Here is a 19,709-nt window from a genome sequence, read left to right as displayed (position 1 = left end):
ATAGTTTCCCTTGTCTTTCCTGCTCACCTTCAACCAGCCCACCCGCCATGTGTGCACACTCCCACACATACGCTCTCTCGCTCTGTAATTGTGTGGAAGGTCAGTGATTTGGAATGATTGCAAATTGCACCATGAGGTGTCAAAGCTCGGTTTGTCAAACGCATCAGTAGCGTTAGGATACTGTTATTGATCCCATTGATCTGTGCTGTAAATCTAATCCAAGAAAAACTCTCATGGAAATAGAAAATATCAAAGCTTCTCTGCATTGTCAGTGACCATTCTACCGTGTGACAGGGAACAAATTGGATCCTAATAATTTATCCTACTATTTTACTGCAGTATTTGTGCAGACCTGGTCCTTGAGGGGCAGCCGAGCATTGTACATAGTAACAAGAATATGCAAGCTCATAGAGGCATTTGAGAACTTTTAGACAGCCAGGGAAAAGTGTGATCCCTAGCAACTAGGTTTTGTTTTGATACAACTATGGATGATAATGATTTTTTTTCTGTTCTAGACATCCCAGATCAAGTCATTCGAGTTTTCAAAGCAGATCAACAAAGTTGCTACATCATCATCAGCAAAGACACTACTGCTAAAGAAGTTGTGACCCATGCCTTGCACGAATTCGGTTTGACAGGGACCCCCGAAACATATTCTCTTTGTGAAGTTTCCGTCAGTCCGGAGTGTGTCATCAAGCAAAGGAGGCTTCCAGATCAGTTCTCCAAGTTGGCTGACAGGATCCAGCTCAATGGGAGGTAATTGTGCTATCCTCTTTTCCAACTCCATCTGGTCCCTCTGTTGCCAAAACATCTTTTCCTGGTCGCCTAGGACCTGCTTTCCGGGCAGTACTGCTAGTTTGCAGATGAGAACAGGCTAGACAATGGCAGCATTGTGTGTTTATAGCAAAACGAGAATGATTCCACTGTGATTAGGGTACTTTTAAATGAGGTGCACCATTCAGTTAGGCATGCCTGTATGGCTCTTTAACATGCCCTATATTTGTTAATTGCAACTTGGTATATTATACTGGCCCAATGTATAAATTGTAGTGGTTGCTTGGTTGGATAATTGTTCAAATGCTAAGTCCATGCTCTTATTTCTATGTTGTTATTTACAAATAAGCGTATCATATAGTCATACCTTTGGGAATAGAAATTGTCCCCAGAACCGCATTCATAAACATTTCTTTCAGGAAGCGAATCACATTGTAAAGGGACATATTTGGAATCCCTGCTTTTACCTTTTTTGTACATTCCTGTATAGATTTTTCAACTATTCCTCATTTCTCTCCATTATGAAAGTACTAGAAATATAAAAAAGGAACTTTTTCGTTCTCACTCTCTAAACTCACTTATGTATTTTTTAAGGGCTGTGCTCGCTCAATGAATTTATGGCAGCCCCGAAATAGTGAATTAGTTAAATTGAATAAATGGTAAAGAGAACTCTTTCTGAAATATTTTAATGACTATGTATTAGGAAATTGGGAGGGTAAGTCAGTCGCATTTTGTGTTGGATATATTTGTAATTTGTCCCTAATACATCAACAGTGTCCTCTCTGACGTACAAGTGACAGAAAAATCCAGCTCTACATTTTTTCTGAACTCTTATTGTAGGCGGTGTATGTGGTATTCTAGCCTCTAGGGTGTTAGTCTTCCGACGATCTGCCTCCAGTGTGTAAAAAATAGGTGACCTACTTTGAAAAGAGTTGTAGGGCCTTGACAAATGTTCTTAGTAATTCCCACCAAATAAAAAGAGAAAAGGTCTTGCTACGATTGCACTGGTAATTATTGCACCCCTTTGAAATGTAAATTTAAAACTAGTTAAGATACTGGTGAGATTTTTTTACAGCTCCTCAATTTTTGTATTCTACCCAGTGTGTGAAATGTTAATGCAAGAGTATTTGTATTTCAGGCCCAAGAACTCAATAATTGATGTTAATTCACTTCTTTTTTTCTTCAAGGTATTACCTGAAAAATAACATGGAAACTGAGACCTTGTGTTCTGATGAGGATGCCCAGGAGCTGCTTCGAGAGAGTCAGATCTCTCTTCTCCAGCTGAGTACCATCGAGGTCGCTACCCAGCTCTCAATGAGAGATTTTGACCTTTTCCGCAATATTGAGCCCACCGAGTATATCGATGACTTATACAAAAGGGACTCAAAAACTGGCAATGCACGCCTAAAGCAATTTGAGGAAGTCATTAACCAGGAGACCTTCTGGGTGGCCACGGAGATCCTGAGGGAGCACAACCAGCTGAAAAGGATGAAGATTGTGAAACATTTTATCAAAATATCCCTTCACTGCCGGGAGTGCAAGAATTTCAATTCCATGTTTGCCGTTATAAGGTAAGACTCAAGTCTTTTGCAAGCCTACACTTTCTTGGTCTGGAGCAGGTGTATCGTGCTACTGCCAATGCCCACACATCTTTAGTTTATTGTAAACGACTATACAGGGAAATTAAATATTCTCATTGCTGTAGTTTAGAATCTGAGCAAGAATACTCCCCTGAGGGCACATATGCATTTATTAAGTGGATTTTTTTAACGGGTGAAAGTTGGACAGATCAGTCATGCAATGTGTTTTGACGACTCTTTTATTGTATTGGATTTGTAATATTGGGCAGGGTCTTTAGCAGCCACATCAGAATTTGTGTAGATCTATAAAAAGTACATTCTACAGTAATGACCCCCCACACCTGCCAACATCTATGCTATTTTGGAAAATCTGGCGTTTCCAAATCGCAAAAGACTGATCGAAGTTATCAACTCTAGTAATACTAAAACGTAATTTTCAAAGTACAGACCAGAAAATGCAAGACTTGTTTAATTACTTTTGCACAGAATGTACCTACAGCAATCCTGCCTTGAACCGATGCACCAAAGGACCTGTATTCAGATTTTGAAACTTGACTGGTCATATAATTTGACAGACCGGACTATATGAGACATTAATAGAATAAAGCGCTCTGTTACCCGATACCAGGTTAATTTTTGCGCTACATAAAACTGCGTTAAAAAAAATTACAAAGAAGACGGCGCCAGTGTATTGAACTTCTAGATATACATAACAGAAGATGTCCTGTCTGACAGCAGTAAGGTTGTAGCAGAACATTGTTTGCTCTACTACGAGATGGTGATGGGAACCGCGATTGAAGTAGGATGAAAAAAGTAGTGGTCATCAAAAGGGGTGTGTCCTGTCTAGTTATTGGAGAGACTTTAAAACATAAGCTAAATTTCAATAATTCCCATAGTGTGCAAACCGACTGGCATTTTAGTTTCTCTTGGAGCTTTCTATTATTGCACCAAATATCGTAACTCAAAAACAGACATACTCCTAAACCAGCCAGGACTGTTGGTTTTGTCAGTGGCTGTCTGTGTCGGCACTGCCAAGAGGCCAAGGATTGGATGGCCATTTATTATAAATCCCTTTTTTGACCCTCTGACAGGCACTGTGAGAAACTCACTGCCTTCAGCCTCAACTTCAGAGCTCTCAATCGTGGTCTGTTCTAAACACCGAAGGTGACTCATCTTAAAGTATGCACTATACAAGAGTAATTTGCTATAGGATACAAAAAAAACCATATTTGGAATAGCTAACACTCTAATGAAGTACACCATATGAAATATAAAAGGAAGCTATATCGTGGACCTGCATTACCTGGACATTTATTAATTGTTCAGGAATAGTTCGTATTTTTCCTTGTAAGGGTAAGGACAGGAATTTAGGGCCCAAAGGGACATTTACAAAGTCCGTTTTAAAATACTGCCAGGTCTGAGCCGGAGGGATCCTTCCCACTTAAAGCCCTGTGGATGGGAGTGAAGGGAAAGCATGGGGCTGGATTTGAACTAAGGTAGCACTGTTTCCATGGCAGCTAAAATTATGGCTTCATAAAAGTATTGCCATAGTGTAAAGACTGACTCCATCTGGCAATGTTATTTTCTTTTCTATATTCCTGGCCAGAATAAGAACAGTTTGTTTCCATTACTTGTTTTATTGTTCTTCTTTGTAAACATTATCGAAAAATGAAGCAAATATTGTATTCTGTAATCCTTTGATGACAGAAAATAAATAGTCGCATTTGTCTGAAGTTTTGCTTGTTTATCTATTGGCTGTTGGCCCAGGGCTGTGTTTGACTGAAGCTGTGTCTCTGGCCTTGACCACAGTGGAGAGAACCATTGATTACCTTCAAGTAGTGCAGCATCATTAGAAGGTACATCGCATCGGGTACTTGGCAGCAAATTACCAGAGCACATGTGAGTAGGTTAAGATAGACTGAGATCCCTTTACCTCAGTGCATTGATGGTAGGAAAGGAAAGGCAGCCAGTAGAGATACCCATGGCCATGAGGTTTGAAGTTGGTGAGAAACTTATTGGTGGATCTTACTTCCGGTGTGTGTGTATGTGATTGGATAGTTACACTTGGGTTGAATGAATGGATCTAGAACTAAGATTGCAACAGTCTCTACACTGAGTAATGTGTACTTCTAGGTTAAGTGACGTGCTCTGGCAGGGAGAAACCAGGTTGAGGAGCTCACGTAGGCTTTTAGCATGAATCCTTTATCTCCAGCCAAGAAAGAGTTTGGGCATGCACCAGTTGCTGATTCCCCTTTGTCTATCATGTTAACACGAAGTCAGGCATTAGCATCTCTCAGGGTTTTTGTCAGTAGAACTTACATGTGACTGAATTTGAGATGATTGGACTGCCAAGCCATAGTTCAATGTGAGAGCTTAGAGAATATACTCCTGGTCAGCCTTGTCAGAGTGGATAAACAACGTATTGTGGCCTGCTCATGCAGCTTCTAAAGGCCTGTGATCGCTGCTCTAAGTAGATCTTTTTAACCTATCAGTTGGTTTGATGAAATCCTTGTATCCTGGAGCATAGCTATCAGAAGCTCTCCTATGATTGCCATTGTTCTCACATCCACATGTATCCTCTCACCCCTTGACAATGATTTCAGTAGACTGACAGGCCCTCTACCTGAATCAAGTCTGTGGACTGCTCTGAAGGGATTGGAGGACCTCACTCTTTCTGCTGTTTGTGCTGCTTTAATGCTATGATTTGATAAAAAAAATTAAAGAGCACACGATTGCCCTAGAGCGCTGGCGTAATCCTGAGTCCATCAAAAATCAAGAAAAGCAGAAAGGGTTATAAAGAAGCTGAAAACAGCTAGGTTTTCAATTGTTTACGAAAGTGAATACAATTGGCCTGACTTTTCAGATACAGGGGCAATTTATTCCAGAGCTTACAGGTAAAATGAACTAAGCTCAGGCCTCTCCAGGATGATCTCTTAATTCTGATGCTAAAAGAGGTGCATCAAATTCTAAATCTAAATGTAGATCATTAAATGCACGGAATAGAGAATAAATGTTTGCTGCGAATCGAGGACCAGCACTATCTGTCCGGGTCACATCAAATTGAGATCACAAGTGTGTCTTAATCATGTTTTAACTAACTCTTACATCTGTGTTGCTGATTTGACTATATCGCTCAGGAAGGGAATCCATTTACTCGGCCTGCTCTTAGAAATTGAACCTTTGTTACCATGCAAAACTGCTGTTGTCACACTGTGCTGGTGGTGTGTATAGCATTGTAGAATTATTCTCCCTCCAATTCAAGCTTGTGCATTTTCTCTCTTTTAGACCAAAAATCATCTTTAGCAGCATACACCAGGGCTGTTTAGTGAAATTGAGTTACTGGCCAGCAGTTTTTTTGCACCCTAACTGAAGTATTGTTGCTATGAAAGCGATGTAAGTGGTCCCTCACGTTTCCATCTCTCTGACACTATTGTTTAATTAATAATGGACCCCTTCCTCTTTAGTAAATTGTCCTTTCAAACAGGACAATAAACAAGAGAACATTTTAATGTATGTGTGCCCTTGATTTAAGAAAATAATGCTCATTTATGCGTTGCCATTTTTTTGTGAACATCAAAGAGATGAAAATTCAGCACAATCGGTATCTAATTATTTTCATTGTTCTAAAATGGTTGAAAATGTGCAATTCGTCCGTTTGCTGCTTTATTACTGTCAAATAAGGAAGGGTCGCAATTTATATTGATTGATGTACAGTCATTCCCCATGCTGTCCTATTTAGTGGTGTAAATAGGGGCTCGCTAGTTTTTGCAAACATCATTATTACTTTGGAAACAGGATGTCATTAGAAGTTTTAATTGATAGTTAATAAAACGTGTTTCCTAGCTTCTTACGTTTATTGTGCCCGTTATTTGAGCACTGTAGTGTATGGTGTTACCCACGCTCCTGCTATTTAAGTAATTTCAAGAACTTTCTGGTTCGGGAATGGGCTGGCTACCTGCTCTAATGTCTGTCTTACCTGGATGTGTCGAGCATATTCTCACCAAAATCTCGATTTCTGAACTCCTTCATAACAATTCACTATATTGTGTCAGCCTCCTATGAATGAAGGACATGTTCTTACTGCAGGGGGACAAAAAAACCGTAATGTTGGCCTGCATGGTAAAGCCAGACAGTGAAAGATTGAGCTCTTATTTCGCCCTTCCTTGTGGAACAACGGCACTACGGCTCATACCCATCTAAGATGACTCAGCATGAGCATCTGAGCCATCTCTTCCCTATCAACCAAATCCAGTAAGGTAGGCATTGTAACTAGTGATAACATTTCATCAACCAACAAAAATAAGCACAAAAGAGGACCACTCAGCTATGTTCATCAGATGCACAATGCAGAGTTTTGCTTGAGGAGTTGATATTCCGTATTCATGATAGATGGCTTGACAGATCAGATCATGGTAACATTGGATAATGTCGTAAATATATATTTTTTGATCTATTCATCAGTTTTTCATACAACCAGCATGCAGATCTAAAAAATGCTCCCAGCAGATTAATATGCACACATTCAATAACAGTTTACTAGCTCATGGAAAATGCAAGTATAATTCCACCTCTGATTTTATTTATACTTGTTTTAATTTTATTCATTGTGTAAATCAGATAATTGAAGATTGCATTACTCATCGTTTTCTTCTGAGGAAGATCTCATTGTGGCCAGCTTCATATAGCAGTTTTAATAAAAATGGTAATCTTGTCTTTCATTACTGCTGCTTCTTTCAAGGGGACGGGGGCGTGAGCTCTTGAATGTGAGATGAGTATTTTCATTAACCGCAGTCTCCTCGGTGATAGCTTAGGCGTTGTGTGACTGTAGGCACCATTTTACTCATAATGTTGTTTCTAATCCTAATACTCTTTTGGTATATGGTACTAGGCACGGGCAGGTTTAAATGACCCCCTCACATAGCACTACCTCCTGTGTGGTGTAACCACGTACACTTGATGCAGTTCAAAATTATTCCACTAATACACATAATATTTTGCTGTTTTATTTCATTTTATTGTATGTCTAGTTCTCTAGACACATTCATCCGCAATGAAGTGTACAGTAAAATTAATCATTCCTATAATTAGTCACAAACTTTTCTACATAAATGTAAAGTATGGTATGCAGGGAAATACTCAGAGAAGGTTTCATTTTGACTCTCTTTAACAGGTTTTCTGAAACAGTTGATAGATATTTTTCAAAGAATTAGAAGGGGAGTCCCCTAGTGCAGAGATCTGATTCTAAGTATCGCATACTTTGGAAGGAGATCCATCTCTCAAGTGCAACCTTTTGTACGGGTTGTATGGGGCTCTGCTAGACCCTATTTGGGGGAACTGGACAGCACCCTAATGTGGGACACAAAACCACATTTTTTCATGGACATTCCTCTGTGTCCAGCTGTGCCTATCCAACAAATAAGTTATGTCATGTATATTTGTATAGCGTGCGAATCACCCTTCAACGTAGGCTGGCACTTTGTAGGTGGATCGACAGCTGCCTCCTTGGTGTGATTATTTAATAAGCCAGGCCTTCAGCTTCTTGCAAAGCTTGAGAAGTGAAGAGGAGACCCTAATGTGGTGAAGGAAGTCTGCGCCTTGAGGAAGGTGTAGGTGAAGGTGCAGCCTGCTGCAGTTTCTTGTGGATTCGGGTTACATGAGAATCCACTGATCGGATGTGCTTGGGAGGTAGTTGGAAGTTTACGGGGGTCTTGAGGTAGGTAGGGCCAGTGTTGTGCAGTGCTTTGTGTGTGTGTACTTTGAACTAGGTGTATTTGTGTATGGTGAGCCAGTAAAGTTTTCTGAGATGTGGTGTTATATGGATGCTGTAAGGTAGGTTGACGATATGGCCTGCTGCGGTGTTTTGGATGATTTAGAGCCTGTTCAGGAGCTTCTTAGTTATTCCTGTCAAGGATATGGATTCCTTAGCTCTTCACAGATGGCCAGAGCCAACACCTAATGGTATCCACAGCCTTGACCTCCTGATATTTACAGTACCAGAACTCCAGTTCCTCAAAATCCAATACCTGCTTGGGCAGACCACTTCCTAATAAAATGCTCTGTGTTTCATGTCTTTACAAAGTGTGTCAATCAATGGACTCAAGACCCTTGGTAACTATGGTCCACCTATCTCCTGGCATAACCTGAACAAATTACAACTGGAAACCTTCGCTCTGTCAAATAGTATCCCCGGTCCTTCCCTCGAAGTCTACTTTGCATATAGAATGCCTATGCCAGATGAAAAAGGCAAGGAAGAACTATAGAAAGATGATGGTTTCAAACCAATTACTTCCTTATTGTGTAGCCTGCTGTGTCCACATGAGTAGTGCTTCGTCTCTCGTCCACTCTATTGAATTCACTTTGAGCGTTTTTGTGCCAGGCCCTGAATCTGAAGTACAATATTGGCCTTCTTTAAAAAGTCCTCTCAGCCCTAGAACCTCCTTAACGCAAGAGTCTTCAGTTCTGATCTCTCAGCATGCTTACCAGTCGTGTAAACAGTTCCTTGGCTAGTCAGGCAATCCCTCAGTCCCTTATGCATGCAGTTGTTATCCCTCCGCGAAAAAACCCACAAAATATCCTCTTATCCTAACCAACTACTGACCCATCTCAGCCCCCTCCCCTTTCCCACATACCCCTATGTGGCCATGGTGCTGAAAACAGTCATCACCTGCCAAGTTTCCTCCCATTTTTGATCCAGAGGCCTTCACTGCTGTGACTTCAAATCTGTAGTCCTACCACAAAGGAACACCAAAAAAGCACCCTGTTAACTTTCAGTGAAGAGCTCCTCTCTGCTGATGATCATTATCCCCCCAATTTACTGATACTACTATCTCTCTGCCACATTACACCAGTAACCACCACTGTTTTGGTGTGGCACAACTACACTCTTCAAGTGAAAGTGGACCCTTTCCTCTATAGAATGGCCAGCATCCTCTGTAGTGTACCTCAAGGGCCTGCTGCCTCCCATTTTACTTAGTGCTTACAAGGCCTACAACCATCCGTGATTCCTATAAGATTGCAAACCAAATGCATTATTTCATTGGCCTTGCAAGCACACTCCCTTCTCTTGGCCTGATGATCTGGGACCCCCCTCCCCCCAATACCCTAGTTAAATTAAGCATGCCATCTAGAGGTGATATTTGATAGTTCTTGCCTTAGATAAATGCAGTCTGCAAAACTACATTGTTCTACCCATGATAACTGTAAGGGACCATGCCATTGTTACAACGGTTACAAATAGAAAATAGACGTAATCCTCGCTGTGATCATGGCTTGTCTGGATTAGTGCAAAAGGTTCAATACAGGCCTCCCAAACACATGCATCGCCAAGCTCCAGTGAATACAACATTATGCTGCTCGCCTTCTATTTAGACTAAAACACTATGATCCTATTACCCCTGCAGTAAGATCTTCCCTCAGCCTCCACATGAGTGAAAGGTTGTCATCTTAAACACTGCCTTGACTATAGGGCACTAAGTGATCAGCTTCCAAACTATATCACCAGCCTCTTAGTTCCGTATCAAGCAACCTGCAGTCGTCTTTCAACTAGTAGAAGACCACTGTATTCCTAACAATTCAGAAACGAAAGATGTGGTGGCAGCTCCTTTCTTTAACAGGACAACTCTCTATCCATCCATCTGTAACTTGAGAAGGGTTATCTCTAATAAGGGAAATCCCTGAATACACACATCTTCACCCTTGTATGTGGATAATCCCATGGCCTCAGCAGCTGCAGATTGCAGCCTCATCCCAGTTCCACTGGTCACACAAATAAGATTAGCCTACCCTTTTCACCTGGGCTCTTGACTTCTCCATCACCATGGCCCTAAATCAGTCTGAACTCTTCAATGGGACTTTTCTGACATTGTAATCAAAAGCATATTTGGGATACATAACTATATCCTTTGTCTCCCGTTCACCCATTTGCTATATTACTTGAGCGCTCTGACACCACGGATTGGGTGGTTAGTAACACTTAACACAAATCCTAAATAAATAAATAAATACTCATACAAGAGCTTTCGGTCAGCACTCTTCATCAGTTGTTATGACCAGGCCTCATTCCCCTTTTTGTTATCACAGCGTGCACCATGGGGCACAGCTTCATCTGATTCTGCCTGTCTCCACATTGTGTAATTGCTTGTTGCTTGTGAACATGTGCACGACCCCTTAAAAAGCACTTCGCTTAAGTGGTGTTGTGTTTGATCACCACCCTTGGTTTCATGTTGTTCAAATCATATAATCCAGTAGGTTAAGACATCTGTTAAAACAACAAAAATGTCTCCCAATAGTTTTCTAAGGTCTCCTGCCCTCAGACTTGGCTTGGGCACAGTGTATCCAGGTGGCCTTAGATGGGTTCAGGTATCTGGGTGTCCGCACAACACGAGACCCCCAGAAAACTTGGATGATGAATATTCAGCCCCAAATTGATTGAATCTCCACTGCTGTTAGGTTTTCGTTTGCACTCGCATTGCCCCTTCTTGGTTGCTCTGCAGTTGTCAAAATGGCAATCCTACACCTTCCCATTCCCACAGACTTATTTGTGTACAATGAATTCCATTCTGTTACCTCTGGCAGTATGGAGTGGTTAGGATTGCGATGGGGATGTTCTATGATGGAGGGATAACCACTACCGACATTGCCTCCTACTAGAAAGCTGTTTACTTTGTGATCTTGAATGAGTCATGTTATGACTTCGATGGGGATCCAGCCACTGCATCCGGGAAGTGGGCAATGTAAGTGGTGCAATTACTCCATTATCTCTAAGGGTGGGTACATTTCACATCCCTCTCCCATCGGCTACTGAGATTGATTTTAAGATCTGGCATGAGATTAATAAATCCTTTCGGTGGAGGGAGAGATTAAAAAAAGAGACTCCATTGTGGCCGGGCTCACTGCTCACACAAGTGTCTCATCTGGTGGGATTCAGTCAGTGGGACATAATTGAGATATATAGACTCAGGGATGTAATTACAGGGACTACTAAGAAATACTTCACAGAACTGCTGATGGTGTTCGATCTTCATCGCAGCCAGTTTTTCAAATACCTGCAGTTGTGTTGTGCACTTCTTCTTGCATTGGTAACCAAGAAGAGCTCCTAGATTTTAGCCCTTTGGGGGCCAGAATATTGCTGTAAGTGCTCAAATCACATGAGATTTCCGAGATCTATGGGCCACTGGTGATTGATAGACTAGACTCCTTCACATGTCTCAATGCTGCATGGTAGGGAGACTTGGGTTCATTAACTAATGATGGCTGGAGGGAGGCTGTGGTCCCCACCCAATTCCGACTTAGTCAATTAAATTATCAACACTGCTCATAATTTATATGCCATCGTTTATGGTCAAAAGGGTGAGTTGAGTCCTCAGCGTGCTTACGCTGCTTAGTATGTGATAGTGACTTGTTAAATACAGCATGGAGCTGTGAAGTACTGACCCTTTATGGAAAGGGATTCACTTCACAATTGAGAGGATGCTGGGTTGGTGACTTCCCCGGAATCCCAAGATGGTCCTCCTACACATTAATGTAGATCTGGATAGCAAAAGTTATAAAATGGCATTCCTGTGGAATGCGTTATTGGTCGCTAAAAGGGACATAGTGCGGGATTTGAAGAATCTGGAGCCCCCTCAATGGAAAGCTGGAAAAAGGGCATAGAACATGATATGGAGCTAGAAGTGGTGGTGTGTGAGGAGATCTGTTTCATTACTGAAACTTGGTTAACATCTACAAATCTCCCCTCGATTCATTTGGCCATTCCGGAAGGTTACAAAATTATCCACCTTGATAGATTGGGAAAAGTTGGAGGAGGCATCGCCATTGCCTTCAAAAACCATCTAAAGGTTCAATGGCTGTCCTCCGTAACCAATGACATCTTGGAACTAGGGATTTTTAAAATCCCTAGGTCCCCTTGGGAGGTTTGGAATGGAGCATTAATCTATCGACCACCAGGACCAAAAGTAAATTTTGTTAATTATCTGATGGAACTTATTGCTATGCAAGTCCTCACCTCCACTAATTTTACCCTACTTGGCGATTTTAACTTCCACGGTGAAGATCTCGCGAATCCATAGGTGAACAAATTGGTTTCCAGCCTCACCTTGTCCAAAAGGTGGGTGGCCCTACACATCAAGCTTGGCACATGCTGGACCTAATTTTCACCATATGGAATATCTAATCTGCCATCCTGCCTCCCCACTTACTTGGACTGATCACTTCATGATTGTGTTCACTTATTAATTTCAGACTGTTCCTACCTTTTCTGCCTATCCACAACCAAAAAAGAAACAACCAGGCCGACATTGGCATAAACTTACACTAGAGTCCTTTAACGAGGCTATTCCGCGATATAGGGGGGAATATGACAATAATGACTAATGTCTGACATGTTGGACAATTTCAACTCCAAATTAACAACAGCATTTGACTTAGTCATTCCTCAAACTAATCACAGTACTGCCCAGCGACGACCATCTGCCACCTGGTATTCAGGGGAGCTGAAAAATTATAAAACCAGCTGCAAGCGCCTAAAAAGACATTGGAGAAGCACTAAAAGTCCTCAAGATAGGCATATCTATAAACTTGCTCTTTCCAACTACCACCAAAATATAAAGACAAGATGCACATACATCCTGAACCAAATGGAACAAGCGAACAACTCTTCTAAAGCACTGTTCGACATAGTTAAAGATTTTGTGGCACACCAAGCCTGTAAAGAAATACCAGTTGAGTCGCAGGAATTCTGCGACTTAATAGCGGAATTCTTCCATAACAAAATTTCACTGATTTATGCTAATTTTCCCATCACTACCCCACATAACTTCAGTTACTAGCCTTGAAGTGGAGCGGTAACATCATCTGCTGGGTGTCTCGACCAGTTTAATACAATCTTGCCGGAAGAGATAGAGAATCTTCTGCTATCTGTAAAATCGGGCTCGCCAGGGACTTATGCCCTCCTAAAATCATGGCTCTTCTTTCTTCCAGCTGTGCTCCGGACATTGCAGAAATCTTCAACTGTTCGATTCAATCAGACAGTATCCCCGCAGTATGGAAGAAAGTATACGTCTGCCCTATTTTAAAGAAAGCCACAGTGGACCCTCAGATGTTCAGCAATTATAGACCCATATATTTTCTGCCCTTGCTTGGTTAGCTATTAGAAAAATTAGTAAACAGACAACTAAGTTCCTACCTGGAAGCGAATAAGCTCCTTCATTCATCCCAATCAGGATTTCGCCCAGGCTTCAGCACCGAGACAGCCATCCTGGCAGTGGCCGACTCTATGAGACGGACACTGGATACAGGTTGCTCTATGGTGCTGATCCTTCTCGATCTCTCCGCAACATTTGACGCCATCTCTCATCGAATGCTTGTGGAGAGATTACATGCCTGTGGTATACGAGGACTGGCCTTAAAATGGCTTACAGATTTTCTGATAGACCGATGGCAAACCATCATGTTTGGTCCCTATTTGTCAAAAAAATATTGTCTAGACAAAGGGGTGCCCCAGGGCTCATGCTTAAGCCCTACACTCTTCAATATTGATATGACCCCTTTGGTCTTTACTATTGAACCACTTGGGTTCGAAATCATCTCTTACACTGATGACACTCAGCTTATGTTCCCAATTGGTTTGAATCCTGAAGAGGAGAAATTGCGATTCTCAGCGGGCATGCTTGCCATCTCCAAATGGATGACGGAAAATCGTCTCCAGCTAAACGCCGAAAAAACAGAGCTGATGCTTTTGGGCAAAGCATCTGCCATCTGGACCGATGACTGGTGGCCTGACTTCTTGGGACGGCCTCCCGCCCCGACGTCATCAGTAAAAAACTTGGGCCTAAAACTAGACCAAGCTCTTACTATGAAGGACCACATTTCAACTACAGTCAGTTCCTGTTACTACAGCCTCCGCCTCCGCCGCAGAATAATACCTTTTCTGCCAGAGAAACATCATAGAACCCTGGTCCAGGCGTTGGTAATCAGTCGTCTTGATTACGGAAATGCCTTTTTGGCAGAAGTCAGTGAGACACTATTAGCCAATTTACAAGTCATTCAGAACACTGCTGCTAGGATGACATTAAATCGCCCTCCTGGCTCCCCCTCACTTCCCCTATTGAAGGAACTTCACTGGCTGCCAATAAAAAAACGATCATTCTTCAAGATCTGTTGTCTCGCGTTCAAAGCCTTGGAAGGTAAGGGCCCCCAGTACCTTCAAAAGAAGCTTGTCAAACAGACCTCGGGCTGCAACCTTAGGTCCAATTCTTTAGCTCTATTGAAGGTCCTACGTATACGTCTGGTACGCACCGGGGGTAGAGCTTTTTCTTATGTTGCCCCAAAATATTGAAATCAGCTCCCATTAGCCCAGCGGCAATGTACTTCCTACCTGGTCTTCAGGAAACACCTGAAAACATTCCTGTTCTAAATGCCCTATCAATTTTTTGATCTGCCTTTCGACCTCACGGTTTCTGCTAAGAGAAGCGCCGAGATGCCTCCGGGTGATTCGAGCGCTATAGAAGAGCTCCTAACATAACATAACAGAGTGATTGCCCACTGAAACACTTGAAGATTTGGGTGACTTGGATGATCATAAACATATTGTACTTGACCTGGCGACACGTAGACTTGGGTCTTTAGATGAAGAAATTTGTGCCTTCTCTGTTAGCTAATGTTATGTCTAGGATGTCTTCGGAAATGGGGTAAGGGGGACTTGTGTGCTGAAGAAATGTTGACTGTACAATTGTTTTGCCAGAGGCAAAAGCAGAATACTGTGTTCTCGCAAAAACAATAAAGTGAGTTATAAAAATAATAGGTGCAATAGCATCAAGAAATATCCCAAAACTCACTTCGAAAAGATTAAATGGAGTTTTGAGTTACACTTCTAATAATATAAAATGAACTGCTTGAAAGTGTTGGAAAGGTATTTAGTCAGATGAAACGGGTATGGTGAGAGAAATGTGGCTTCCAATCAAGCTTTCAGTGCATTTATTTATGGAGTCCCAGCTGGAGATACAGGCGAGATTTTACATTTGTTTGCAGTGTATGAATATAGAATACAGCTTTCTATCGACTAAAAGAACAAGTAACTAAGTTTACTCGAGCCTACACAATTTGCTGGCTCTTTTGTGTATTCGTTTTAATGGTTAAAAGATTACTTTTAAGGTATTTGCATTTACTTTAGCAATAGTGATAATTCTAAGATGTGTGTGGTTTTGACTGAATCTCTGCTTTTTGCAGTGGGTTAAATCTGGCACCCGTGGCACGACTGAGAGGCACCTGGGAGAAATTGCCAAGCAAATACGAAAAGCTGCTCCGGGATCTGCAGGATCTTTTTGATCCATCAAGGAACATGGCCAAGTACCGCAACATTCTTAGCAGTCAGAGCATGCAGCCACCCATCATCCCACTCTTCCCCGTTGTCAAAAAGGATATTACATTTCTTCATGAAGGTATCCCAGACATGGAAAAATACAGCACTGCGCGTGAGGCAATGAGTGGCGTCCAATCATTTGTCTTGCTTTCACACTGCGGAGAAGCAGGGATGAGCGATGTATGGGTTGCACCCTTAATGAGAACATGGTGCACTCTTTTTTCGATAAATTTGTTGCGCAGAATATATTTGAAATGTCCCTGGGCCTCAACAATCATGCAAATTCGGCAAAAATATTGAATTGATTTGAAAGAATTGCACTCTAACTCAATCCATCTGTAGGCTATCACCTAAATAACATCCGACATGGCAGTCGGTCCTGTGAGCACATATTTCAATCAGGAACCGAGGCAGCGCTATCCACTGCGACAGTCACTCAGTCTACATCAATTCTAATGCTTCTCTCATGCCAATATCCAAAGCAAAATGGGCATTTATTAATTGCTGTAAAGTTCTCTTTAATTTAGTAAGCCAAAAGATGGACTTTCTTCAATTTATCAATGTATCCATTTCCTGGCAACAGCAAATGCACACATTAATAAATGGTTTCGTTTTTCTATCTTCTCATACCATAGTTACATTCTAGGTCAGTTGTTGACATGTGACGATAATATGAGGTATAATTGTTGTGGTTGGTGTTACATCAGTATTCCAATGTGTAGGTTCGAATGCAATTTTGATTTTGTTTATTAGAAGGAACTTTTTGTATTCATCATAAGGTGAAAAAACGAAATTATCAATTTGCTTTAGTAAAAATTCAAATGCTTTGTCTTGGTTTGCTGTGACTGCCCATAATGTTTTATGAAGTGTCAGTATTTAATTTATTTTTAATTATCCAGGAAATGATTCAAAGGTAGACGGCCTGATCAACTTTGAGAAATTGAGAATGATCGCCAAAGAAATTCGGCAGGTCATTCGAATGACATCGGCCAACATGGATCCAGCTGTGATGTTCAGACAAAGGTATGCAGTTTACTACAGGCTCCACATTTGGCGCAAACTTGCACATTAGCCAACAGGGACGGGGTGGTCATATAAGGAAGGCATGTTTTTTTTTTTTTTTTAATGGAAACTGGCATGTTGCGTGAAGCCAGAAAAGTTATACATATTTCTTTGATCAACCGAATACCTTTATGTGCTCCATCCTGTCAAGATTTTTTCCTTGAAACCTCAGTGAAATGTGTGGTAAGCATATTCCATTGTATCTTGATTTATTCCGTAAAATATATACACATTGGCTACTCTTAAGAAGTTCTGTTATTAGTAGAGTAATTCCACTACTGAATATCTGGATTTTGCCCCTAAAACAGCCAGTTAGTAGACTTTTTTAGTTACAATGTCTCCCTGCTATATTAGCAGCCACTAGAATGTGGTTGTGCATCAGATTATTGAGGCAAAAAAGGTCATGTATATGTACCTTGACAAACACACACGTATGTGTGTGTGTGTATATATATATATATATATATATATATATATATATATATATACATATATATATATATATATACACACATATATATATATATACTTATATGTATATACATATATTTATGTATATACATACATATTTATGTGTGTATATATATATATATATATATATATATATATTTTTTTTTCTCAATACAATAATGGCGCGGCACACTACTTGGTGGTTTATAGATGGTTTATTTCAATTCGCAAAACTCCTACGCATTTCGTGAAGGTGGGTAAAGTGGGGACACAGGGCACTCAGCCCTAGAAACAAACTCAGACACTCAGTCATAAGTTACGTACACAGCCGATCATAAACCTACAGCATGATTGGCAGCAGTTCATGGTGTAGCCATGGAAGTTAAATGCACGTTTTTCTAACCTTAGCAGAGCACAGCGGGTGTAGTAACCAATTCTTTCCCCATTGATCGCACCAATCACACTCACTTAACCCAGTGCGTAATTCGCAACGGTACAATAAAGTTGGTTGAAATAAGGACCACATAGCCCAGAATGCACCACTTAGATGCTAGTAGTACAAAGGTGTAAATAGCGAAATAGAAAAGGGACACTTGTAGAATACTGCCGTGAACAAGGACTACGGTTCGAAACGCGTAGGAGTTTTGCGAATTGAAATAAACCATCTATAAACCACCAAGTAGTGTGCCGTGCCATTATTGTATTGAAAAATGAATTGAGACACTTTCCTGGTCTCCAACGCGAGCACCGACCAAAGCTGTTCCCTCTGCGACAGGAAAAAGTGAGAGAAAGCAAATATATATATATATATATATATATATATATATATATATATATATATATATATATATATATATATATATATATATATATTCTTCAACTCGTTCACAACTTCTGCTGCAACAAGAAAAGACGAGCGCGGACCCAGGTATTGTGAAATTATTTTATTTCATAGCCATAACTGGTTTCGGGCGAGCCTGCCCTTGATCACATTATATATTTATATGTGTGCTAACTGGATGAAGAAGTTATAGGGACATTATAGTTAAATGAAAATGTCAGAACAGAACGTTTAAACTAACAAACCACTGCAATGCACTAGTGACCGGTTTGAATCTCCCTTTCACCGGTTACGGTCTAGTGCTTTGTGTCTAAGTATCCATAAATACCTCATCACTGGCGTCCGTTCGCTTCCACATCCGGGCAGCGATATGGCACCACTTTTCATCTTTGCTCCTCCTCACCGTTAGGACGCCCCACGGCTTAGGGGTATCCGCCTTTTCCCACTCTGAACACTGGACCGCTCTCCTTAGCTTGGAAACGGCAGCACACCTCCTTGGTTTGGACCGCCTAGATGTTTGCGCCCGCAATTTTAGGCCTGCGCACCCTTGAACTTTGGACTACTGCACTCACCATACAATCTATGTGACATACCCAGCCGGGTTGGAATTATCACCGGCTTAGTGTCACACTCAGCCTATATTGCAGCTTTCTCAGCTGATCACTCCCTCATGTGACGAAACAGGTGTCGGTTGGTTGCTTTTGCACTACCTTATTCATTAAACACATGTGAAACTATTCATCTGGTGTGGACCACAGATTGTGTTTGAATACGAAACCTTGCAGAACCGCATATTGATACCAATTACGTGTGCCCGGGACTTTGTTTTTCATTTGAATTTGTGGGTTTCTGGACTCACATATCTGTGGGGGTTTCAAGGTGTTTCTCCCTCGTCCTGGTGGCACCGTACATACACATAGCTTAACTAACAGACACATAATTCGCTCGAGCACCATTCTTCGTGTCAGAAACTAAAAACCGTACACCAACACAATGCACTAGTTATAGTTAACCCAAGTAACTATAACTCATGCCTTCGCCATGCAGCGTTATTAATTGTCATTTCAGATGTCATTTGGGATGTAATCAATGCAGTTATTAAACATTTCATGAGTGATGTAATATGTGATGGTGTAAGCAGTGCATGGTGAGGGCGCGAGTTGTAGTTAATTTAGTGCACTAGTCATAGTTAATTTACGGCACTAGTAATAGAAATTTTATATCACTATAACTGGTGAATTGCAGTGGTTTTGAAAATGTTATGTTTTTACCGACTTGTTCACCGAACTATAATGTCCCTTTAACCTTTGGTATTTTCAATGAGTTTTTTATTTTTTTTAAGTAAGATATCATTAGAATTCCAAACGATAACGTCACTTAACCTCTGGATTTTCAGCGAATTTCCATGTTTTTTGTATGTACTTTGTAGCACCCTGGATCCAGAGATCCACCAGCCTGCCGCACTGGGGCTCATGATGGATCTGCGGATTCCCAGAAACCCCTGCAATGACATATACTTTTTTTATTTGGCCCCAGGGTGTGTCACTCTTGGACGCCCTCCCGCCAATATGGCTCAGGGGGTCAGTATAACCCAACCCGCCCCCTTTTGTCTTTTTTATCATCTTTTGTGGGACTCTGGGAACCA

The 19,709-nt window shown here is 41.2% G+C and overlaps 1 protein-coding gene across 7 annotated transcripts in view; it reads left to right on the top strand.

The window, feature by feature from the left end:
* The window catches only part of RAPGEF6 (Rap guanine nucleotide exchange factor 6), a 985,108-nt gene that overhangs the window by 901,560 nt on the left and 63,839 nt on the right, over positions 1 to 19,709 (top strand). For all 7 annotated transcript variants that reach the window (XM_086931538.1, XM_086931540.1, XM_086931537.1 and 4 more), the window contains 4 exons: positions 516 to 756; positions 1,962 to 2,345; positions 15,579 to 15,790; positions 16,611 to 16,734. In XM_086931538.1, coding sequence (XP_086787664.1) covers positions 516 to 756; positions 1,962 to 2,345; positions 15,579 to 15,790; positions 16,611 to 16,734 — 961 coding nt within the window. The remainder of the gene's footprint in view (positions 1 to 515; positions 757 to 1,961; positions 2,346 to 15,578; positions 15,791 to 16,610; positions 16,735 to 19,709) is intronic.

This window comes from Lissotriton vulgaris, chromosome 7, assembly GCF_964263255.1.
Source record: "Lissotriton vulgaris chromosome 7, aLisVul1.2, whole genome shotgun sequence".
NCBI classification, from domain to species: Eukaryota; Metazoa; Chordata; class Amphibia; order Caudata; family Salamandridae; genus Lissotriton; species Lissotriton vulgaris.
This window is presented reverse-complemented; position numbering and strand designations above follow the sequence as displayed.